Here is a 26145-nt window from a genome sequence, read left to right as displayed (position 1 = left end):
CTTGACAGAGTTCAAAACCACAAAATTCCAGTGTGTATTGAGTCTTTCTCAACTGTTCAAAGATATAATAATTCTTTTTCCTATTAGATATTTCAATGTTGATCAAGTGTTTTAATAAAAATAATGGTTCCCATTTTACTGGTGATAGGCTTTTATGGCTCACATTAATAAAAGGAGTGATGATCTTTCGGGCTCAATGGATATGATCTAGATTTCTGCTGACCTGTGGTTTCATTAGCAGCTATGACTGGCCTCTTCAGAAGCAGTATGTTCATTGTTCCTTGGTCCTTGATTTGCCTGTGAACACTACTGTGCTCCTTTATGAATCTCTCCAGACTTGCCGTTCCACTCTGATCTGTATCTATATGGATTTTAGAGTGATCTTTGCCTGGATTAAGAAAACAAACATGCAAGGCAACAAGATAATTTCATTCAGCCAGCTTCCCTCTCAAAATGATAAAATATACGGTATGTTGCCTCCAGTTTACTTTGATCCTTCACCAAGGGCAACAATAGTTACTAAGACATATGGGGAGCTGGAATGCAGCATTAGGAAGGTCCATCCATTTTAGCACCTCCAAGTTCAGAAAACAGGGAGGGAAGGTTTGGCAAGTTTTAAATTCATTTCACCAATGGCTTGTACACCTTTGAGGAACAGCCACACAAAATAATCTCCAAAAGTAGAACTAGCTAAACTAATTTGACCCAACTAAGCTATTTTGTCTGCTGGCAATTCTATATAAACAGGTCTTCAAAAAGAGTTGTTTTTTGGGGGGAGTTGTCGTGATGAAAACTGGTTACAAGCGGTGTGCCACAAGGGTCTGTTCTGGGTCCTACTCTTTTTAATATGTTTGTAAGTGACATAGGGGAAGGTTTGGTAGGGAAGGTTTGCCTATTTGCCGATGACTCTAAAGTATGCAGTAGGGTTGATATTCCTGGAGGCATCGGTAATTTGGCAAATCATTTAGCTTTACTAGATAAGTGGCCAAAGCAATGAAAACTGCAGTTTAATGTTTCCAAATGTAAAATAATACACGTGGGGAAAAGGAATCCTCAATCTGAGTATTGTATTGGCAGTTCTGTGTTAGCAAAAACTTCAGAAGAGAAGCAATTTCTGACAGTCTCAAAATGGGTGAACAGTGCAGTCAGGCAGTAGGGAAAGCAAGTAGAATGCTTGGCTGCATAGTTAGAGGTATAACAAGCAGGAAGAGGGAGATTATGATCCTGCTGTATAGAGGGCTGGTGAGACCCCATTTGGAATACTGTGTTCAGTTCTGGAGACCTCACCTACAAAAGGATATTAATAAAATTGTATGGGTCCAAAGATGGGCAACAAAAATGGTGGAAGGTCTTAAGCATAAAACCTATCAGGAAAGACTTAATGAACTCAATCTATATAGTCTGGAGGACAGAAGGGAAATGGGAGACATGATTGAAACATTTAAATATGTTAAAGGGTTAAATAAAGTTCAGAAGGGAAGTGTTTTTAATAGGAAAGTGAACACAAGAATAAGGGGGCACAATCTTTGAGGTTAGTTGGGGGAAAGATCAGAAGCAACGTGAGAAATTATTATTTTACTGAAAGAGCTTGGAACAAACTTCCAAGCAGACGTGGTTGGTAAATCCACAGTAACTGAATTTAAACATGTCTGGAATAAACATATATGCATCCTAAGATAAAATATAGAAAATAGTATAAGGACAGACTAGATGAACCATGAGGTCTTTTTCTATGTTTCTATGAAGAAATAGCAGACCCCCGCTCTTGCAGAGCCATGCCAATTTTAGCTGTGGAAATTTTTTTGGGTCAATTTTCACCTTTAATATTTTTAACTTAGTCCCAAGGATTAAATGGCATTTTAAAGTCAAAAGCCATGTTTCTTAATAATATAATAAAAATACATTGATGTCATTAAATTTTAGAAATTACTTATTACCAACAAGGCTGTGAATATAGCAAACTATAGAGCAGTGATGATGAACCCTATCGCATGGGTGCCGTAGGTGGCACGCTGAGCCATATCAGCTGGCACACCAGCCGTTACCCTAGCTCAGCTCCAATGTGCATGTGTGTGCTGGCCAGCTGATTTTCAGCTCACCTGATGGCTGTGGGAGGGCATTTTCTGCTTCTTGAGAGTCTCTGGGGGGATGGGGGAGGACATTTATGCCTTTGGAGCCTGGAGAGGGTGAAAAAACAGGCCTACTGGGCCCACCAGTTTGGGAAATGGCTGTTTTAGGCCTCCGGGGGGGGGGGGAGGCCATTTTTGCTGTCCCCAGGCATTGAATTATGGGTGTGGGCACTCACGCATGCGCAATAACACATGCACACACGCTTTCGGCACTCGAGAAAAAAAAGGTTCACCATCACTGCTATAGAGGATGGTCATAGATAACAAGAAGAATAAAGTAAATTAGAGCTGGAATCCAAGTTCAGAACCTGTGCTTTATAATAACAGCAATATTTCAAGAAAACAGGTACAAATACCAACTCTGGATTGTCTTCAAATGCAATAGCCCTGAATGTTGAAGGAAAAATAGTTCCTGAAACAGAACCATGCTTAGGACAATATATGACTACATTCAACCAACTATTTCAAGAAAATTGAATTAATGCACATCAGCCAACTGTTGTTAATAGGTATTAAAACATTCACTTCAACTAGACCGGCAGCTATACATTGGAAGTAGTTTCTCCATAGTGAAATGATATGCAACTAGACCTTTCATATTGCACTCCTCCTTCAGATCAAGTATCATGTGCCTAAAATGCGGAAAGTGCTGCCAAAGGATAGCATAGTATAATTGGCTGTTGCTCCTGCTGTTCTTTTCCCCTTGAAAAACAGGACAGATTAGCACCATAATCTCCAATTATAAGATGTTTTAACTCTATGCTATCGAAACACCCTGAGCATACTTGCATATCAAACTTGAAGTTTTTGTCCGTCATCATCTGGTCTTAAAAAAAACTACTCCATATCATCCTACCCATCCCTTTGTATGATGGGTAGCACACATCATGTCTTCAGTTGTGACTATGTAAGACATTGGCCTCAACTGCTTTAGGTATTTGGAGGAACAACAATTAAAGTGATTCATGATCAGGGTCAGGAAGCCTTATGGTCTGGGTGGCTCTTTAGTTTGTGGAACTTGACACTGTCCAGCTTCTCAAAACGTTTGCCACAGTACTCGCAAGTAAAGTTATATTGGACTTCTGAAGTATGCTTCTTCATATGCCAGTTGAGGGAAGACCTCTGACGACATTGATAGCCACAAATCTCACATCTGCAGAGAGAAAGAGTTATCATTCCATTATACTCCAAACTAGAGTCCAGAAAAGCCTCCCCAGCCCAAATCACTACCTATAGCTGTTGCTGTCTATTCAAAATCTTCTACCATAATCAAGCAGAGCATGTATTTCAATTTACCCACTTTTCTTGTCAAATACTGAAAGTAGCTTTTCTTAGTACAGTTGTAATTAATAATTGCATAATTACAAAAATAACTAATGCAGTTGTTTAGTCTGAAATATATGAAAGGTACAGATGGTGCAATGATTACTAAGTAGCTCACTCAGAGTTCCCATTAAAAAAAAAAATGGTTAGATATTATCAGTCAGATTGAGCCCTGGCCAACTTGCACAAAGAAGGCAAAGCAAGCAGGCTCCAAAGACCTCGCCCAGTTGCTCTCATGCTGGAAGGTGGCTCAGCCCAGACTTCCTTGTCATGCCCCAGGTCACTCACTGGAGAGGTGTCTCTCCAGTATGTGTTCGACGATGGACCTCCAGATGGTTCTTCCGCTTGAAGGATTTTCCACAAGTCTCACAGGTGAACTCACGGACTCCTGGGAAGATACAGGAATAAAAAAAGGAACAGCAAAACCCATCATTAGCTAACATAGGAACATTCTCTGTCCCAAAGAAGAGACATCTCCTGAAGTAACTTGTTTGAATGAGCAGCCCTGCCATTAATCTAAGTGAATTAAACCTTAAGACACATGCACCACTTAAAGGAATATAATATTGCTTTAAAATTAGAAATAAGAAGAAGAGTCCCAGTCCCATTGGTCCACCAATTCAAAATTCAATATTCAATACATTTTTATTAAAAGTTTCATAGAACATAAAAACTAACGCAAATTAATAGAGTAAAAGTACAAAAGAAAAAAGTAAAAGAGCAAATAGAAAGAATAATCTGCTACTATGGTTTATTTATCTAGAACATTTATGTAACTGCCTATTTTTAATCCAAATTCTGAATGGCTCCCAATCAAGGTTTAAAACAATATCACTTTGTTTTGTACAAACATATCTATGAAGGATTTCCAGTCATCTCAGAAAATTTTATCATCTTCACCAACGATCCCTTCATTGTCGATAGTGTTAGATTTTCCATTTTTGAATAAATAGTCTTGCTGCAGTTGTCCTCTATAGAAACAATGTTTCATGATTTTTCCCCCTAATTGTACATTACTCTCAAAAGAAAAGTCAGAATAGTCTGATTCTTCATAACTTCCAGGAATCAAAAAAAATACAGAACAATGGATGGGAATGACATTTCCTTTTCTACACTGAATTGAGGGAATCTTGAAAACTGTTTTGCTGTTTCCACTTGCTCCAATAGGCAAGAGAAAAAGACACTGCAATAATAATACCTACACTGATAGAGAGCACCTCTTTCCTTCTGAGTAGCAAACCTATTATCTCCTCTGTCCACTGTAGAAAGAGAACCTTTAAGTCCATACTTCATTTTCCTACAGTGGAGAAGCAGATGGGAGATAGAATTCTGCAAGATTTTTACAAACTTCCTTTAACAGAGGAAGACACAGAAATTCATTTAGTGGCCTGGAACAAAAAGAAGTTCAAGGTTGCTTGATAGCTGAGCTGTTTATACGCTACTCAAAAAATAAAGGAAACATTTAAAAGAATATAACTTCAAATAAATCAAACTTCTGTGAAATCAAACTGTCCACTTAGGAAGCAACACAGTCAAGTTTACATGCTGTTGTGCAAATGGAATACAGTGGTACCTCTACTTACGAACTTAATTCGTTCCGTGACCAGGTTCTTAAATAGAAATGTTTGTAAGTAGTAGCAATTTTTCCCATAGGAATTAATGTAAAAGCGAATAATGTGTGCAAACCCATTAGGAAAATCCAAAACTTTAAGGCTTAAAAAAAAAGTGGCAGGCAGATGAAGCGAAGGCAAATGGAGTGGAAACAGGCAAACGGAGTAGAAACAGGCAGTGAGGAGAAGCAAGGAATGGAGGTCCTAACGAAGGCAAACGAGTGGAGATGGGCAGCGAAGGAAGTGTCTGTCCCAAATCGCTTCCAAAATCACCCCTCCAAATGCTTCCTTCGTTGCCCCAAATTGCTTCTAAAATCACCCCTCCAGACGCTTCGTTCGTTGCCCCAAATCACTTCCTCCAGCGAAAGCGTTTGGAGGGGTGATTTTGCAAGTGATTTAGGGCAGCGAAAGAAGCGTCTGGAGGGGTAATTTTGGCAGCGGGATGGGGCGAAGGAAGTGGTAGGCGAGGGGGGATTTTGGCAGTGGGATGGGGCTGCTGCAGGGAGAGGAAGTAGCAGAGGGCAAGAGGGGAAAGTGGCAGTGAAATGGAGCGGCTGCGGAGAGCGCTTCCAATGTGCCGTTTTGGCCGCTGCTCGCAGCAGCAGCCAAGAGAGAAGCGAAGGTTCGTAAGTAGAAACAAGTTCGTGAGTAGAGGCAAAAAATCTTGAACACACGGTTTGTATCTTGAAAACTTAGTCAGTATAGGCATTCGTAAGTAGATGTACCACTGGAGCTGTGCAAATAAAATATTCAATGAGAATATTTCATTCATTCAGATCTAGGATGTGTTATTTGAGTTTTCCCTTTATTTTTTTGAACAGTATAGAATGGGCTGTGATGCCTCTAGACTATTAATCAATGTTTCTCACAAGGGAAACAGAAGACTAATCTATTTTGATATGGCTATGAAAAATCTCTGCTATGTATAAACTGATTTTCAGAAAATAAATCAATATATAGTTATAAAAGACTAAATCTTTATTCCTCTGTGAATGTTCCAACCTATTCTATGCCTCATTTAGAATAATCTACACTTATGACTGGACAATGGTAGAAGCAAGAGGAACAGATATAATATTGTGGGACTGAATTATTTTATTTTAAATGTAAGGACTACAAAATGGCTATCTCTGTGATGGTGAACCTATGGCACGTGTGACAGAGGAGGCATGCAGAGCCCTCTCTAATGGCACGCAAGCTGTTGTCCAGTCCACCTCTGCCACGCATATGTGTGCGCCGGCCAGATGGTCTTCAGCTCTCTGCCGTGCATGTGGGGGAGGGATGCATGTGCATGCACAGGGGCAAGGGCGTGGGGGACATGTGCGTAGGGGGTGTGCACATTGCATTTTGAGGGTTTGTGTGCACGCTTTGGGCACTTGGTCCAAAAAAGGTTAGCCATCCCTGGGCTATATAATTAATTAAAAGGCATACACTACAGCCCTTTAGCTAAAAATTAAAAAATACCTAGAGAAAATTATTCAGAAGTCGATCCCACTAAAGCCAGAACTCTTCCTACTAGGCATAATTAGACAGCAACAAGATAAAGAAGATAGATACTTATTAATCAACATGTTAACAGTTGCAAGAACAACCTTCACACAAAATTGGAAATTGGACCATACCCCCAACAACTTTAAACTTCATTAATAAAAAATGGAATGTGCTGAACTGACAAAAATGACCTCAGAACTACAGGACAAAGAAGAAACAGAATTCTGATAAATTGAATAAATGGTACATTTGGCTTGGCAAAAAAGAATATAGAAAAACAACATGAATTTCCGAAGACTCATTCAGTGTAACCACTCCATAAACTCACAAAAACCTTGAGTAGATAGATAGATATATAGACAAAAACGACAAGAATGCACTACTTAATACAACAATAGACTAAATATCACTGGAAAAAAACCAAAACATAAAGAGGTTAACATGAGAGCTAATCCAAATCAAAGATGGAAACTATATAACTTTAAGAACATTGATAGTAAAATACCAAGAAGCTGTAGGTTAGTGATGGCGAATCTTTTTTTTCCTCAGGTACCAAAAGCGCATGCGCACAGACTATTGTACCTCCGTAAATGCCCACACCCATAATTCAATGTCTGGGGAAGGTGAAAACAGATTCCCCTGGCCCCTGCAGAGGCCCTCTGGAAGCCGGAAATGGCCCATTTCCTGACTTCTGGTGGCCCAAGCCTGTGGAGAGGGAAAATGCCCTCCCACACCCCCAGAGGCTCTCTGGAAGCCAAAAACACCCTCCCAGACCCTACATGTGAGCCGAAAATCAGGGGGCTGCCACACACATGTGCGCTGGAGCTAAGGTAAGGCAATGGCTCGTGTGCCAGTAGATATGGCTCCATGTGCCAACTGTGGCATGCGTGCAATAGGTTCACCATCACTGCTGTAGTCAACAGATAGGTTGACAATAAGTACTTTTTATAGATACATAGATATAAATTTGTTATTCTTGTGCTTTTCCTTTTCTTTTTTTCTTCCTCTTTCTTCTTTTTCTTTCCTTTCTGAAACATTATTTTGTATTTCTAACGTGTAATGTGATCCAATATCATATATTGAAAGTTTATATATATTTATATTTGTACCTTCTCTTTATTTTATATACCCTTTCCCTATTTATTGTTAATGAACTTTATATTTTTTAAATAAAAATAATAATAAAAATTAAAAGGCATACAACTGTGTACACAATTATTAGGCAAGTTGTATTTCAGAGGATTAATTTTATTATTGAATATAGTGCTCTCGGTCAATCCAAAATATTAATAAACCTCAAACCTGAATAGTTAGAAAGTAAAAGTGAAGCTTTGGCATTTTTAGGAGAATATCTCTGTGTGCAGAATTATTGGGCAACTATTAGTGTGCAGAATTATTATGCAATTAAATGAAAAAGAAATATGTGCCCATCTCACTCATTTATTTCCATGTATTACTCAAAATTTACAAATAAACATTTCTGAGAATTAAAAAAATAGTGACTAATATAGCCACTCATCTTTTCAATAACAGTCATAAGCTGTTCATGGAGTCTGTCAGTTTCTTGATCTGTTGATGACCAACTTTTTGTGCAGCAGCAACCACAGCCTCCCAGACACTGTTCAGAAAAATGTACTGTTTTCCTTCACTGTAAATCTCCTGTTTAAGAAGGGACCACTAGTTCTCAATAGGGTTTAGGTCCATCAAGAGTCACTCTCATCAGTCCATAAAACCTTTGGAAAATCTGTCCTCAGATATTTCTTGGCCCAGCCTTGCCATTTCAACTTATGTGTCTTGTTCAGTGGTGATCGGGTTTCAGCCTTCCTTACCTTGGCCATATCTCTGAGCACTGAACACTTTGTACTTCTGAGCACTCCAGGTAGGTTGCAGTTCTGGAATACGACAGCACTGGAGGATAATGGGTCTCTGGTAGCTTCATATTTGATTCTTCTCAAATCTTTGGTGCGTCTTTTTTCTCAACATGTTTCTTGTGATCCTGTTGACTAGTTGCAACAAAATGTTTGATGGTTCTGTAATCACGCCCTAATATCTTAGCAATTTCAAGAATGCCTCATCCCTCTGAAAGACTTTTTACAAATTTTTGACTTTTCAGAGTTAAGTCTCTTTTTTGGATCATTTTGTCTGAGGAAAAAACTGCCTATTAATTATACACACCTTGATATAGGGCAGTGATGGCAAACCTTTTAAACAGTGAGTGCCCAAACTGCATGTGCATGCCCAAACCGAAAGGTGTGCATGCATGAAATATACCTGAACAATCTGACATTCACACATGCATGGACATGTGTAGCAGAGACCTGAAGACCATTTGGTCAGCGGAAAGCAGGGGATCCCAACATAAGGTAAGGTCTTTTTCTTTCATGAGCTTCTGTTTCGTTGTTTACAGGGAAACGGAAGGTCACGAAAGAAACACCACTGACATCTAACCTGGGGCAATGGCATGCGTTCCATCAGAGAGGGCTCTGCGTGTCACCTCTGGCATGCCTGCCATAGATTTGTCATCATGGGTACAGGATGTTGATCTCCCTTAGGCAACCCCCTCCCTCATTACACAACTACATCTCACCTAATATGCTTCTATCCAATAAGCATTCAAATTTATACAGCTTGGAGGTGGAAAACATGCATAAAAATGATATGGTCAAAATACTCATTTGCCTAATAATTGTGCACACAGCATATGTCAACTCTGAAAGTTACAGCATTTTAAACATTTTAGCATGTGCAAAAAAGCTTGCTAGACTGGACACAGCTGTATTATTATACAACTGTAATGAAGCCTGTCCATCATGATAATAACTCAAAGACAGTTGTAATTCGGGCCACTCATGCGAGGAACCTGATATTATCTTTTTTGCAGTGGTTATTAAGTGAATAACCATCATAGTCTCTAAGTAAATCCACAATCATTAACTTAACACCGTTGTCATTAAATGAACCAACAGTTTGCTACAGGCAGTTATGCAAAAAAAAAAAAAAAAGGAAATATATGCTAGTTTTCCACAAAAAGTCATAAATTTCAGTGACATTCCACTGCAAATGGCCATAAATGCAGCTCAGTTGCTGAGCCCTCAATATGATCCTTTTTAGAGAACCTAGCAATTCCATTAAAAAATTCCCTTGTAGGAAGAATGAAAAGCATTTGCAATCAGTTCTAGGAAAAGCTAATGGGTCTTTGATCAGTGAAAACACCAAGATAAAATTATACAGTTAGAAAATGTGCAGCATGAAAAAATGGAAATTAGAACCATTATGCCACAAAAAATGTACCACCTTTGCCAACTGCTATTCAAGTGCCCAATGAAAAGTGAGAAAAAATGGAAATCTTGCAAAATATTTAATTACAGCACTTGTCACCATGTTCACCCTGAAGAAAAACAGTAAATAGGCGTTGATTGCTTACCTGAACGCCTCTTCTCGTACGGTGAGCGGGTACAGCAGTCACATGGGTTGCTCATGTCCAATCCGGTGGAACTGAGCCTAGTGTTAAAAAAGCTTGCTGGATCCGCCCCTTCCCCAGAATTCGCGAATCCGTAGACTAGGCTCAGATGTGAAGCTCTTTAGTGTTCAACTCTCATTGTTAGAGGAAAGAAAGGTTATAGAAGGTATAGAAGACACATACAAGGGCGGGAAGTGACTGCTGTACCCGCTCACCGTACGAGAAGAGGCGTTCAGGTAAGCAATCAACGCCTATTCTCCGTACTGAAGGAGCGGGTCCAGCAGTCACATGGGACATACCCAATAGATTGGTCCCTAGGGTGGGATTAGATTGCTATCGTGAGAGATAACGGATTGGAGTACCCTTCTGCCGAAGGCAGCGTCCGCTGAGGCGTAAGAGTCAATCTTGTAGTGCCTGATGAAGGAGTTTGGCGAGGCCCAAGTGGCTGCTTTGCAGACCTCCTCCAACGGGGCTTGAGTCGCCCAAGCGGCCGAAGTGGCTGCGCTCCTGGTGGAATGCACTGTGATGTTCTTTGGAACTGAGAGGGAGGCCGACTCGTAGGCCTTAGAGATAGTCCCTCTGATCCAACGGCCTATCACTGTTGAAGACACTTTGGTACCCATGACTCTGGGGTGATAGGCTACAAAAAGTGCTTCTGACCTCCGAAAGGGTCCTGTGCGTTGGATATAGATCCTCAGCGCTCTAATGAGGTCCAGGGTGTGCCATCTAATTGCCAAGGGATGGTCCCGTTGGAGGCAGAAAGAAGGTAAGACGATATCTTGGGTTCTGTGGAACATGGAACTGACCTTAGGTAAGAAGGTGGGGTCCAGTCGTAAGACTACTTTGTCCTGATGGAATTGGCAGAGGTCCTGCCTGATTGAAAGGGCAGCCAACTCCGAAATGCGTCGGGCAGAGGTAATTGCCACCAGGAATGCTACCTTAAAGGATAGGTACCTGAGGGACGCAGATTTTAGGGGTTCGTAGGGTGCCTGCGTGAGGGAATGGAGAACCCGTGGCAAATCCCAGGATGGATATCTGTGGACCTTAGAAGGTCTGAGGTTGGCTATACCCTTGAGGAATTCCTGAACTTCTGGGAAGGAACGGAGAGGCTGTCTGCGGGGCCCTGCTAGGACAGAGGAAATGGCCGCCAGATGACGACGGAGAGTACTGGTGGAAAGGCCTTGATGGAAACCTTGCATAAGGAAGGAAATGATCCTGTGTATGGGAATGCACAGGGGGGAAAAACCTTCCTGTAGACACCACTGGTGAAACTTGGACCATGTATGGTCGTACATTCGATTGGTCGAACCTCTTCTGGCCTTTAAGATGACCTCCACTGTGTCGGGGTCGTGTCCACGCAGTTCTAAGTCTCTCCTGATAACAGCCAGGCGGTGAGGTGGAACCACTCCGGGTCTGGATGGAATGAGGCCCCCTGCCGTAGCATATCCCCCGAAACGGGGAGTCGCCAGGGGTCCTGGACGGACAGCTGTTGGAGATCCGCGAACCAGGGCCGGCGGGGCCAATGAGGGGCGATTAGGATTACTCGGGCCCTCTCGATGAGGACCTTGTGAATCACGTCCGGAAGAATTGGAATTGGAGGGAATGCATATAGGAGTCCTGGGGGCCAGGGGCTCCTGAGGGCATTGGTTGCTTCTGCTCCCGGGGATGGAAACCTGGAGAAGAATCGAGGGAGTTGGGCATTCGCTTCGGTCGCAAAGAGATCCAGCACTGGTAGGCCGAATCTGAGGCTGATTTGATGGAACAGGTCTTGATGTAGATTCCACTCTCCTGGGTCTATCGTTGCTCGAGAGAGCCAATCCGCCTGGACGTTGAGGCTCCCCGAGATGTGATCGGCTAGGAGCGACTGAAGGTGTTTTTCTGCCCAAAGGCCTAACTTGAGGGCCTCCCTCATGAGAGCCTTGGATCTCGTGCCCCCCTGTCTGCAGATGTGGCTTTTTGTGGCTATGTTGTCGGTGAGAATGAGAACGTGCCGGTTGGGGATGCGAGGCTTGAACTGTTTTAGAGCCAGGGATACGGCTCTTAACTCTAGCCAATTGATTGGCCTGGAAGCTTCCTCCGGTGACCACGTGCCCTGGGCTATCATCCCCTGGGCATGGGCGCCCCATCCTGATAGACTGGCATCTGTGGTGATGACGAATTGGTCCGGGGACCTGAAAGGGGATCCTTTGTCCATGGCCGGAGACATCCACCAACTGAGAGATCTGCGAACCATCGATGGAATGGCAATGCGGCGACTTGAGTTGCTGAGCCCCGATCTCTGAAAGGGTAATAGGAGCCACTGTAGTTCCCTGGCATGGAGACGAGCCCAGGGAATGATGCCTATGCACGACACCATTTTACCCAAAAGGGAGGACAAGGTGACTATGGAGACTGATTGCAGGGGTAAAATGCGAGAAATCAACTCCCCTATATTATGTTTCCTCTCAGGGGAGAGGAAAACTTGGGAGGATTCTGAATTAATGATAGATCCCAGATGCAATATGGAAGTAGAAGGCTGAAGGTGGCTTTTATCAAAGTTAATAGAAAAGCCATGGGACTGTAAAACTGACATGGTGACAGAAAGGTTTACCTTTACTTCCTCTAGAGAATTCCCATGAACTAAAATGTCATCTAAATAACATAAAATGTGGATGGGCTTGGCCCGGATATAGGCCGCCAAGGACCCCAAAAGCTTAGTGAAGACTCTAGGGGCCGAGGAGAGACCAAATGGCATAGCCCTATACTGGAAATGTCTGCCCTGGAAGGAGAAACGTAAGAATTTTCTGTGGCATTTGGCAATGGGGATATGGAGGTAGGCCTCAGTGAGGTCTAAGGAAGCCATGAAGTCCCCCGGATGAATAGCTGCTAAGATAGATGACAGGGAATGCATCTTGAACTTTCTATATTTGATGAATAAATTCAGCCTTTTGAGGTCCAAGATAGCTCTCCAACCTCCGGAGGTCTTAGGGACCATAAAGAGGATGGAGTAAAAACCCCGGCCTCTCTGACCGGAGGGGACCGGCTGGATAGCTCTAATGGATAATAAATGGGAGATGGCTTCCTCCGTCCGGATATGAGCAGAGGGAGTACTAGGAGAAGGGCAGGAAATAAAACGTTTGGGGGGGGGGAGAAATAAACTCTAAAAGGAGACCTTTTTGAACTGTATCAATGACCCAGGGGTCCTTGGAAGATTGGCGCCAGCTAGAGGAGAAGTAAGCCAGGCGCCCCCCTATGGGGACCGAAGGGGAATTACCATCTGGGCTTTTTAGAAGCCCTGTTAGAGGACGCTCCTCTCTGGTAGCGGTATCCCTTACCCCTGGGGTTCCTACCTTGGGAACGAAAACGAGGGGAGTACTGACCTGGATTCCTCTGGTAAGTGGGCGCCTGATCTTGTTGGCGCCCCGGTCGACGAAAGGACTGCGTTTTAGTAGTCTTTTTGGTAGTCGGGCCCAATACTTTTTTCTTGTCCGTGGTTTCAGTTAGGAGTGGGTCTAGTAGATCTCCAAATAGGAGGTCGCGTTTTAATGGACCTAAAGCTAACTGCCACTTCTGACGTACTCCTGCCTGCCATGGGCGAAGCCAGAGGAGTCTTCTGGCCGTTGTGGAGGCCGCAATGGACTTGGCTGCGAATCTGGTGGATTGCAGTGTGGCATCAGCCACGTATTGGGCGGCCGCAAATACCTTGTTGAAGTCCTGTTGACCTCTTAAGTCATCGGGAGGAATATGTTGTTGAAGTTGACGAAGCCATAGGAGCATGGCTCTAGAAAAAAAGGAAGCAGATGCGGAGCTTTTAATAGCCCAGGAATCTGCGGTGAACCCTCTCTTGAGCATCTGTTCAATCCTCTTGTCCTCTGGGCGGAGAACCTCTTCTGCTTCGCCTGGAACTGCAGCCGCAGAGTGTAGGGTTTTGACCGGTTCATCAGGCTTAGGGCAGGATAAGAGATCCTCATAAGAGGGGGATAATTTATACAATCTTTTGTCTTTGGTGGTGGGGTTAAGCCCTGATGCTGGAAACTCCCACTGCTTAAGCAAAGCATCTTTAAACAATTTTGGCATAGGGATTACCTCGTTATCCTCCTGTTCCTCTGTGAAGTAGGGTAAGTTCTCCTCCGGAGGGTCAGTGGATGTAGTGGCCTGCTTCTCTTGTGCCGCTAGCCCTGTGGAAACTCTAGCCTTGAGAAGGAGAGATTTGAACAATTGAGAGGGAAAAATAGTAACTGGAGAAGGAACCTTGATTTGGGATTCCTCATCGTCCGAGAGGCCTTGACATGGATCCTCATCCTCTTCCATATCCTGATCATAATCATCCTGAGAAGAATCTGATTCTTCCTGAATAGGAGCTCTGGCTGCTGAAGGAGAATTCAAGGGACGGAGGGGACGAGGAGGAGGAAGAGGTAAAGAGGGCACATTGATGGCAGAGAGCTTGGCATCAATGGCCTTGGACAACACAGAGAAAATAGATTGGAACTCTGGAGGGAGGCTAGAAATATCAGCAGGAGTGACAGAAGAATCTCTGATGGCCTGAGAGGATCCTGGCTGGGAAGATTCTTCAATGATATCTGGTTCCTCTGGACCTAAGCCCCATAGATTAGGTTGGGGTCTGTCTAGGTTTGGCTCATCCAGAGATAACACAGTGACACCAGAGAGAGGCAGGATAGGAGCCTCTGGGGGGTCAAGACTGCTGAGCACTTGGGCCTGCACTTTCAAGCGTTTAGCAGATTTATCATGAATTTTTTGTAGGGCTTGGTCCCTTCTCTTCTCAGCCTTGGTGGTTCTGGTCAAGGGGCAAGCTATGGCAGAAGAGGGGGCCGAGGCCTGGGGGATACTGGTTATCTCATCACCTGTAGGCCTGGCCTCTCTGGGACCCTGAGTGGTGCCTCTCTTGGGAAAGGAAGCCATAGTCTGACAATTTACAGAAGACAAGGCTTGAGCCAAAAGAAATCTGATTTATAGGGGGGAGAAGAATTCCAAGCTTTCCCAAGAGGAGTGGGATCCTGCTCCTAGGCCTCGGAGCTGCTGCGACTTGAGAGCAATCTGGGCAAACCCAGAGTTCGTGTTCCCAAATACAGCGTGGCCAGCCTCCCTAAACTTCAATTAAAGTAACCAAGGCACCCTGGTTGGAGGTCTGGCCGGTGGAGAATTAAGCCTGAGCGTCTCAAAGCCCACTCCAAGGATCCAGGCGGTGGACTGAAGCACCAACGGCCGGCAGGAGGCCAACACGAGGTACTAAATTACAGGGCGCGAAGGCCTTCGCGCCAAAAACGAAACCGTTCCGTAAAAGATTTAAAAGAAACGGCCGGCTAAGTCCAGGAGACTGAGAAGGAAGCGTCTCACACCGCGGGAGGTAAAGCCCTTAAAAGATAATAAATAGACTTGCCTAATGACCTCCAGGCCGAAGGATTGTAAATAACCCAAAACGGCAGCAGGAATAGCCAGCGGCGAGAGCAGCCGCGGCAGGCTAAACCGCTACTTCTCCCCTGAGAGAAAAGCCGAGCCGCCGATGGCTGGCGTTAATTAGCAAGTCTCGAAATTCAATAGAAAGGATTTCTTACTGTTTGGAAGGATAGAACGAAGGGAAGGTGTTAGTGATGAACGAGCTATTCACATATATTCCGCTGGATGCGAGAACTGAGCGAATTCTGGGGAAGGGGCGGATCCAGCAAGCTTTTTTAACACTAGGCTCAGTTCCACCGGATTGGACATGAGCAACCCATGTGACTGCTGGACCCGCTCCTTCAGTACGGAGAAAGAGGAATACTCTTTACTTAGACTAGAAAGCCACAGATTTCTCAGTCACATGGCTGAGACTTTAGAGGAGAGGTCTCCAAACTTGGCAACTTTAAGACTTGTGGACTTCAGCTCCCAGAATTCTCCAGACAGCATAACTGGCTGGAGATTTCGGGAAATTGAAGTCCACAAGTCTTAAAGTTGCCAAGTTTGGAGACCCCTGCTTTAGGGAGTGCTGCACATCTTTTACTATTGAGGTAAATAGGAGGAACAACTTTCCTCTTCCACTGAAGAGACAGTGGAATGGAGTGGATGACCGACCGTGGGTCATTGTCATGTCTATTGGCTTGCCTGTGGCCCACAGTGAGTGTCAAGATGGCCTGCCTCCTCCCCCATGCCCCACACCTATTTCTGTCTGCTGTGCGAAGACAAGCTGTGGCTGCCCATCTGCCCCGACCCACTGACTCTTGGCTTTCCCACAGTCTGTCTGGATTGCCTGCCTTGCCCCACCTCTGCCTGCTGCTTGGATAGGTAATTCACTTGTGCTGCACAGGTTGGGGCTGCTGGACACTGCCGGCCACTGTGCCCTCACAGCCTCTGTTGCTGTCACCCCATGATGATCTTCACTAGGGCTGTTCTTGGGGTAGGGGTTATATTAGGCACACTTCAAACTCAGGCTAGTGTTTGTTTTCAGGGAAACACCATACCTCCAAAGAAATGAAGACATACCACGAATAGCAAAACTTAGAGGTAACAATATACCTGAATGGATTATCATGTGTCTTCGGAGATGATTAGATAGGTAAAACTTTTTGCCACAACCTGGGTGTGAGCACACCTTCGTTTTTCCTTTCCGATGAACAAGATTAACATGATTCTGAGGATTAAAAAAAATGAGATGAGCATCGTTCCTCTAGAGCAGTGTTTCCCAAACTTTTGACATATGTGTACCCCTTCTATAATTTCCGTAATGCTTAGTACCCCTCGTCAAAAAAAATGGATGTATTTTAATAACAATCAAAATATTTTTATTTTTTATTTTTTGGGTACATACACAAAATAGTAATAATAAATGAAAAATAAAATTATTCATAATAAAATATAAATAAAAGTTATATTATAAATAACATTTATTTGGATCAATGAGAAGGATGAAATTGTTTGTGCTGAGATGACAGATCGTCATAATTTGGTTTCCTGGTTGTTAATTTTAATCTGAGATGCGGTTCCACATTCAATAATCTGTTCCTTTTTTTTCGGCTTAATGTCTACAAATGCTGAAAAAGCAATTTCACATAAATATGAAGTTGTATTTCAGAACTTTTTCTGAACGCGTACCCCTACCAAACTCTTCCTGTGCCTCTGGGGGCACGCGTACCACACTTTGGGAAACACTGCTCTAGAGCAATGACGCCAAACCTTTTGGGTACCAGGAACCAATTCTGTGGAGACGTTTTTCTGTGGACTAGAAGGGCCATTTCGCATGCTGCCTGCATCCCATGGATGGGTTTGTTTGCACAGACCTGTTTCTGGCATGCTGTGCCAGTGCTGGTCCACAGACCAGGGGTTGGGAACCCTTGCTCTCTTGTACAAATTGGAAAGTTTTACTTCTTCATAAACACATGAATCTATAGTAATTAGAGTATATTACTACCTGTCCATCAATATATTTGTCTTTAGAAGTCAAACATGGACAAAATGATGCATAATATGTCCTTGGTTGCATTAAAACCTATTAGGATTTAATCAGGCTAATAGGGCCCTGAGGTCTAACCCAATGTTTCATGCAGGAATCCAAATTAAGGCATCCCTAGCAGAAGGCTGTTTAAATTCTGTTTTAAGATATCAAGGGTTATTAGATCCACTACAAAAAAGTTGCTCTATTATTTCCTACATTTTGCCTGAATCCCCAGCATAGAATATAATTTGTGGTCAAATGAAGGTCAGAAGCTCTTTTACTCTACCAACATAAAATTAATTAATCTATGAGGTCAAAGGAACTATACCTGGAAGCTACTAAGTGCTACATAGACTTGGGTGCATCCTTCATAAGGACAGTGAAACATCTCCAACATGCCATCTGCATCTATGACACGGCCTCTTTTGTTCCGCCTCCTCCTAAGAGTAGAAAAATTATTGAAAGAAAAATTACTATACAGTATCCATTCAATGTCACAAAACAGGGCTGCAGAAAACCCTGAAAAGACTCATTTCTGAAAGTCTAAGATCCAGGAACTAGCGCTAAATTCTGCCAAATGTTTTGTTAACTAAGCTACCATTTACTGTGCTCTAGCAAAAATTAATCTACATTTCTCTGGTTCAGAAACACCATGCTGGACCAGGTTAAGACCCAACTATTCCAGTATTTTTTCTTACACTGACCAGTCCGTGCGGGGGGGGGGGGGATTTGGGGGGGGGGGAGAGTTGTCAATAGAAAATCTAATTTACAGAATCATGCTGATTCTTCTTCAACAATGTTTGCTCCTCTGTAGGCTTATTTATTTTTGCATAGATTACTATTAATACAGTATTAGTATTTACCACCTAAATATTAATCTGAATGGATGTATAATTTTCTGTTTTTACCCTTGGTCCCTTTTACAGGTGCAAGTATATTCAAGGGTATCAATGTTTACCATTTAAGCAATTGTATCTCACTTGGCAGCAATTTTGGAAAAGTAATCAGAATCTTCAAAAGTTGGACATTCACAATACTCCATCAAACACATAATACACATTTCCCATTGTTCCAAGAAGTAGCACCCAGTTGCTTCCTAAATGTAGAGATCTAGATGGCCATATCTCTTTCTGCCGCTCACTCACTTTTCAGGCTCCTTTGGAATCTCATAAATAATGGACGACAGGTTGTTTCCATCAGTCTCCTCCTCTGTTTCAGGCTCTGGTTCCTGCCCCCTGCTCTGATGGGCTGGTTTTGAGTCACAGGATGCTTCTGTTTCTATTGGAGGAGGATGCTCTTCTTTTTTGAGTTTAAAGAATGCCTTATTTTCTGTCATCAATCAGAAAGCAAAATTGTATTTCTAAATGCTGACCTCTCTCTCAATTTGTATAGGGATATTAGCCAAAAAGCAATCAATTCTGAATTGTGTTCTCTCCTAAAATATTGTGCAAAGGATTGAGGGAGAAACAGCAACTAAATAAGCCGCTTATTGAAGATAAACTGGAGAATCTCCATGAAAAGAAACAGAAGGCAATGTCAAACACTCCAAAAAGAAGTTTGTACCATTTCTTTACATGAGTTTTACATAAAGCCAGATTTGCACATAAAACTAACAGGTGCTACCAAAAAATGAAAAATCATTTAAAAGTTAACATAAAAACACACACACAAACACACACACAAACTATACATTTTCATGTCCCAAATATGAAGATATCAATTAATCTATTTTAAAATTAACATTAGCCTTCTTGCAATAATATTAAATAGAGGCAAACCCTCCAATTCTTGATTTTCTCTATTATGGACTTTATAAGCAATTGCTGATATATTTGTAGTTTTGGCATGAGACACAAAAAGAATCATGTGAGTTATTGCAAGATGAGTGAAAAAGTACAGAAAAGATCTGTGCCTGATTCCCTCAGAGAAACGTCACTTCTTCACATGATGCTGCACTGACAGCTGGAAGAGTACTGATGGAAAAGAACAGATGTGAATTTACATGGGACTCCTCCCACCCCTTCTGAATTTTAAAGCACAGAGATGGGAGGCTCCTGTACTCTCTCCTCTATAACAGAATGTCCCAAATTTTCTGGATTGGCTTAGAGCAGTGGGGAGGAGGGAAAGAGGGGATGATTTTGTGGGAGAGGCAAGCGCATGTGTGCATGCATTGCGCCCGTGATGTTTCGCGAGTGGGGGCACCTGAAACAAGGTTTATTCAAGTGGAGCTTTGTGCGTTTGTGGAGGAGCATGCACTGGCTGGCCACTCAAACCGCCCAGTGGCAATTAGCCTATAGCGTGGTAGTGGGCCATGGCCCACAGGTTGGGGACTCCTGCTCTATAGCAAAAATGCCGTTTTTATACTTTACAACAGTGCATTAAACCTACACATTTTAAAGCAAGACACCTGGTCATTTGAGAATAGGCAGCCAAGTGGATGATGGAAACTACCTTTTTTCGTTTTGATGTATTCCATGCTACTCTGTTGTCCACTCTCAGGCTCTGCTTGAGTGTAAGGCGCTACACCCTCTATCATAGCACAAGGCAGGCCCTCTTCTCCTGTGCTGGTAACATTCAGCTGGATTCCTTCTGCTGTGAGAGAATCATAGCCATGTCCAGCAATGATGATCACCTGTGAACCTTGCATCATATCTTGCACAGGGCAGCTGGCTACTACTTCTCCAAGTGTCTCTTGTGAAATGTTCTCAAACAGGGTTCCATGACCTGAACCCATCTTCATGGGCACTGGCATGCATACCACAGTTTCCATTGTCTCTGATCCATTGAGGGATGGACTGTGGCTCATGATAGCACCCTGTTCTGCTCTTAAGTTCTCAAATGGAATATGGATGCCATCCTGTGTGATGAGACCACTGGTATTTTCTCCTTCTGCATTTGCTGAGGATTGTTGAACTTGGGGCTTGTCTTTCTCATTCTCCAACTGTTCCTCTGTCTCAGACCTAGAGCTCTCTTCTGAAGACTCAGAGCTTCCAGCTCCAGTGCCAGTAGCAACTACAATTTCAACAAGGATAAGAAAATTAGCAGATAATTTCTTGGGAACACAGACAGATAAACCTTACAGTTGGATACTTCACCTGTTTACTATCCATAGCTGTATCCAGATAAATTAGGATATCTAAACATCTGCTGATCGATTGCCCTATTTGCCTCCATTTAAAAAGGCCTCTTCTTCACATTCATTAAGAATTTTAGATCACTTAATAAAATCAAAAGTGCATCTTCTTGCCTTCTGTGTCTTCCACCATTACGCTCTGGGCAGAGAATAAGTATATCCAGAACTGATTTTACTGAGAAGAGATTACAGTTATTTATTGTTCTCTATTGTACTTCCTCAACTTCTATATAAATATGAACATTATTTTCTGAATGGTATTCTGGGGTCTAATTCTATAGTACTTGAAATCAGACAGACAAGTCAATTAGCCAAGAATACTTTTGGAAAACAGTGTGCTACAATCATTGGTTATAAATATCAAGTCTGGAACATAAACTGTTTTCTGTTTGGCACTAAGAAATGTTCTAATGCGGCATTTTAAAAATCATTTAAATCTTTTAAAAAAGATATTATTTGTCATAAACTATCAGAAATGACAGGGCTAGGGAAAATTATGAAAAAACACTGGTTAAAATGGTGCAATATTACATAGACATTTTAATATAAACATTTAAAGATATTAATATCTAACTGACGTTATTTATTTCGGAAACGAACTTCTTTTAATTAATGTTGTTCTGGGCCATCTCCAACTTCACTGCCCTAACTATCTTCATGCATTTCCAAAGTTATCCCACCTTGTGTTACTGATTTCCAAGCTCAGATGCACTAAAGAATAACTCAGAAAACAACCAGCTATATGATTTGCAAAAGCTACAAAGAAAGTCATATTGGAGTTTTAACATCGAGGACACACTTACCACTGTCACATTCATTTTCAGAATCACTGAATGGTTTGAGTGGTGAGTGTAAGTCCTGGAAATAGCGATGCCCTGCTTCACATTGCCACACAGCTGTAGTGTACATCCCAAAGTTGGGATCCAGCTCAGAAAGATGAGGCTCATAAGGGCAGTGATCCTTGTGATCTTCATACCAGATGACTGTATTCTTCAAGCTGTTCACATTTCGCCTTCTTCCTTGGGACATGGTAAGGATGGGAAGCAAAGAAACAAAATAAAACAAAAAAAAGTATTTGGGAAACTTGGCACAGATGGTATGCTCTCTCTGAAAGCTAATAACAGAATCCATCTGTCTATCTATTATGTAATTTAATGTTATTTCTACATTTAGGAAAACAACTAACCAAATGAATTTTAGCCAAATAGAACGTAAAAAAAGATAACAGACCCATGTTAAAATAAATATGGTATACCTCAGTGTATTATAATGTATTATATTGTTCATAATGTCTTTTATGATTAATGACAATAAAGAATAACATTTTGAATTTCATCAGAAGGAATACATAAATGAAGTTATATTCCACTTTCCTTTGCAACATCAGTACTTTGGAGTACAAAGCCATATTCCCATGCATCTTATACTCCGAAAAATACAGTATCTCTCCTACATCTAACTAACTCACAAGGCTTGGAAATGTCTTACAACAGAAACCAAAAGCTTAGTAAATGAATAAATAAAAATGCTGTTTCTAGTGATTGTGACAAAAATTTAGTTCAATGGTATTTATTCCGGGATTTTATAGGACTACAATCATATATATCAGTGATAGCGAACCTATGGCACGGGTGCCACAGGTGGCACATGGAGCCATATCTCCTGGCATGCAAGTTGTTGCTCTACCCAAGCTCCAACGTACATGTGTGTGCTGGCCAGCTGATTTTTGGCTCTCAGAGGCTCTGGGAAGGCGTTTTTGGTTTCCAGAGAGCCTCCAGGAGGATGGGGGGGGGGGCATTTTACCCTCCCCTGGCTCCAGGGAAGCCTTCCATCCTTAGCAGTTGGGCAAAATGAACACCCAAACTGTTGACTCTGTAAACCACTTAGAGTAAAAGCATTTTGAAGCACTATATAAGTCTAAGTGCTATTGCTATTGTATTTATATTTTAATCTCTATTGATACTTTAAAAAACAAAGCAATGCAATTCCAGAAAGTCAACAACGATACATTATGAAAATATGAAGAATTTTTCAGCATGTACATTTTGGCTTTTTTAGTTTTAAAAATATTTGAGCTGGTTATATGAAATTTAATTTGTAATGAATACTGAGTAGTTTCAATGTTAAGTTTAGTGTGGTCAAATGTAGTAGAATCAATAAACAATTTATAATGTGCCTTTTGATGTCTTAATTCTTTTTGATAGGTGTAAAGGTGATTGTAGCCAAGAAAAAAATTACTTGATTTTTAGATGTAAATATAAAGCAAACTAAAAATTGAGAACGTTAGATTTAACAAAACTAATAAACCAGATTGTCCTATGGATTGGAGACTTTTAAACTATTAAGAAACAAGTGAACATTATTTAGAGGCCACTGGAATTAGGCAGCTATAATAAATTTAAATAAATATTTCTGAAATTATTACATAGATAAGTGAAGATTCTTATACCAGGAATTTATGCTAATAATTATATATGTTCAGTCAAATTTATTGAGGTTTATTTTGTAAAGAACTGCTGCCAATTTCTGTATCACTGTAAATTCATTCCAGACTTTCTTCTTGATTTCTTTATACTTTGCAGCATTCAGCTTTTTTGTTTTTTTTTATTAAAAAACTGACAGCAATTGGTTGTCTGCATTTTTAGAGTATGAATAAAACTTGACATATCAATGCATAGATTACACTTACTTTTTTTTCGCTGTGGATCATAAGGGATCTGCTCCCAAGGTTTTCTGCAAGTAAAGATGGTAGCATATCATGGTATGCACATAGAAGTGAATGACTTGTTTGCCAAAGGAAATCCTTAGCCAAAAAGGTACTAAAAGCCTTTGAAAAACTTCTTCAAAGATAATATTTCAATAAGATTAGCATTCACAGAAAGTCATGGCAAGAAATAAGGAAATTATGCTTCTGAAGACACCTAGTTTATAACCTGATTAATCAGCACTATTTTCTAACAGTTTCTATCAAAGCAACAAACAACTAAAAACATGCTTTCGGTTTCTCAGATAGAGCAAATACTGCCAATAAGCAAACAAGGAGTCTAGCAAGAACAGTTATCCACTATTACTTGATCTGATATAATTTCCAGGTCACCTTGCATAGTAATATGGATTGGTTTCTAAATGTCAGAGATTTCATTTGAAGAGAATACATGCATGCATTACAAACTAAAGATATGACCAATCATTTTTAGGAAATGTTTTAAAAGATTTGATAAATAATTCTTGGTTACACAAACATAGTGAGTTATGGATAGCTATGAAGAATAGAAAACTGTATTCAAATGTGACAATCAAATTATATGAGGGTTATCCAGAAAGGATTATCCGCTCCGAGTCTTCGGAGAGGGGCGGCATACAAATCTAATAAATTATTATTATAATTATTATTAAGTAAGGTTACAAGGTAAGTAGCTCTCGTGGGGAATGCTAGCAGGGGAAGCCACTATTGTATAGTGGGAAGCCAGTGGAAGTGAACGAGCAGTGCCAGTGGTCAGTAGATCATCGACTGGTGTTGTGGTGAAGGTTAGAGATGAGCATCCTCATTCCATTTCCCCCAAAATGTGAAGTGTGTACTGTAATACGCTACCTGAATGCTAAGGGCATGAATGCTGCCGCGATGGGTGTCCAAGATTTTTGTCGCCAATTGTTGAGGTTTGAATTTTTGGCTGAAGAAGAATGGGTATAGTGCATTGATTGACGTTTGCTCTCTGGAGTATGGTGATAAGCCCAATTTTCATTTCCTATCACTATACAGTTAAGAAAAGCCTTACCTTCAATCTTGCAACGATGGAGAAATTCTCAGACGGCACTGACTCTGTAGATTTTGTGCGCTTCAGTAAGCATCTTGGGCACCCATCGCAGCAGCATTCGTACACTTAGCATTCAGGTAGCATATTACAGTATGCACTTTGCACTTGGAGGGAAACGGAATGAGGATGCTCATCTCTAACCTTCACCACAATGCCAGATGAGCACTGCTCATTCTCTCCCGCTGGCTTCCTGCTACACCAGGGGTAGGGAACGTTGGCTCTTCTATGACTTGTAGACTTCAACTCCCAGAATTCCTGAGCCAATCATGCTAGCTCAGGAATTCTGGGAGTTGAAGTCCACAAGTGACAGAAGAGCCAACATTCCCTACCCCTGTGCTACACCATAGTAGTTATCAACTTCCCCTACAAACATTCTCTGTGAGAGCTAAGTGTATTGCAACCTTACTTTCCAGATAACCCTCATACATTGGAAAACAGCATATAAGTGGCCTCCCTGATGGTAATAGGAAAAAAAAACACAGAATGGTTGTAGTTATGACCTATAAAGCCCTTCATGGCACCGGACCAGAATATCTCCGGGACCGCCTTCTGCCGCATGAATCCCAGCGACCAGTTAGGTCCCACAGAGTTGGCCTTCTCCGGGTCCCGTCAACTAAACAATGTCGTTTGGCGGGACCCAGGGGAAGAGCCTTCTCTGTGGCGGCCCCGACCCTTTGGAATCAACTCCCCCCAGATATCAGAGTTGCCCCCACCCTCCTAGCCTTTCGTAAGCTCCTTAAAACCCACCTCTGTCGTCAGGCATGGGGGAATTGACATGTTCCTTCCCCCTAGGCTTATAAAATTTTTGTATGGTATGCTAGTGTGTATGATTGGTTTTTAATTTGTGGTGTTCTTAAAATTAATTTAATATTGGATTTGTCTTGTATTGCTGTTGCTGTGAGCCGCCCCGAGTCTGCGGAGAGGGGCGGCATACAAATCTGATTAAACTATTAAACTATTCTAAATGACAAGATGATGTAAGATAACTATTTGCAGAATTAACCATCTCATCCTCCTTTTGTCAAATGCCTCGAAAGCAGCCGAATTCGAATGTACCCAAGGAGAGCAGGGCTAAGTGGAAATCGTGCCTTAAACTGACTTCCGAAACGTCAGGCAGTTTTGCTGGCAAAAAGCTCGCCATCAGCACCCCCTCTCCGCGCGCACAAGAAAAGGCCTCGCGCCTCTCTCTGTCTTTGGACAACCCTTCATCTTTGGCCCTTGCTTGCTTTGCACTGGGCCCTCGAGAGGGCCCCGCACCCTATAGGACCACGAGGCCTCCTGCGGCTGAGCGCTTCCCCCACCCGCACTTCGCATTCACTGTCTAGCCATCCCCTCCCTCAGCCCCCTTCTGCCGACTCTCACCCGCGGCGCCCGGCCCGCTCTTCTCGCTCCAGTTCCAGTAAATAAGCCGCCAGCTTGGCGTCACTCCAGCCACTGCGCTGCCTGAGGTCCACCCACGAGCCGTGACACTCGCCCAGGTAGACTCGCCGCTCGTCGTATTTCTTGCGGGATTCGAGGCGTCGTCGTACCCGGTCAGAGTCGGTGAGGCGCGGTCTACCCCGGGCTTTCCGCCCACCCGGCGCAGTCTCGGCATCCACATCCCCAGCAGCGACCTCTTCTTCCTCCTTTTCCCCTTCTTCCTCGGGCTCCCCACCATCCTGCTCACCTGGGCCGCGCTCCGAGTCATTCATCCCTGCTTCGTAACCAGGGAACCAGTCTCTGGCGAAACCTTGTCTTTCATTAGGCGCGCGCTAGTGACGTCATGGGGCGACCTCTCTC

General features: G+C 42.4%; 1 protein-coding gene across 2 annotated transcripts; it reads right to left on the bottom strand.

Moving 5' to 3' along the window:
• Positions 1 to 2423: 2423 nt before the first annotated feature.
• Positions 2424 to 26145, bottom strand: ZNF653 (zinc finger protein 653). 2 transcript variants are annotated; one of them, XR_011558169.1, is made up of 10 exons: positions 25729 to 26106; positions 23241 to 23284; positions 21355 to 21570; positions 19870 to 20430; positions 18564 to 18747; positions 17747 to 17858; positions 16503 to 16617; positions 8383 to 8556; positions 3741 to 3840; positions 2424 to 3282 (listed from the first exon to the last, which is right to left on the bottom strand). XR_011558169.1 is itself a non-coding variant. In XM_070741639.1 (9 exons), exons 1-9 carry the CDS (start codon positions 26055 to 26057, stop codon positions 3105 to 3107), a joined length of 1839 nt encoding a protein of 612 aa, XP_070597740.1. In that variant the 5' UTR covers positions 26058 to 26145; the 3' UTR covers positions 2424 to 3104. The 2 variants fall into 2 exon arrangements, 1 of the variants encoding a protein (XP_070597740.1); XM_070741639.1 differs by lacking the exon at positions 8383 to 8556 and having other exon boundaries at positions 25729 to 26145.

Source organism: Erythrolamprus reginae, chromosome 2 (assembly GCF_031021105.1).
Source record: "Erythrolamprus reginae isolate rEryReg1 chromosome 2, rEryReg1.hap1, whole genome shotgun sequence".
Taxonomy (NCBI): Eukaryota; Metazoa; Chordata; class Lepidosauria; order Squamata; family Dipsadidae; genus Erythrolamprus; species Erythrolamprus reginae.
Note: the sequence above shows the minus strand (reverse complement) of the source record. Positions and strands in the feature narration are given on the sequence as shown.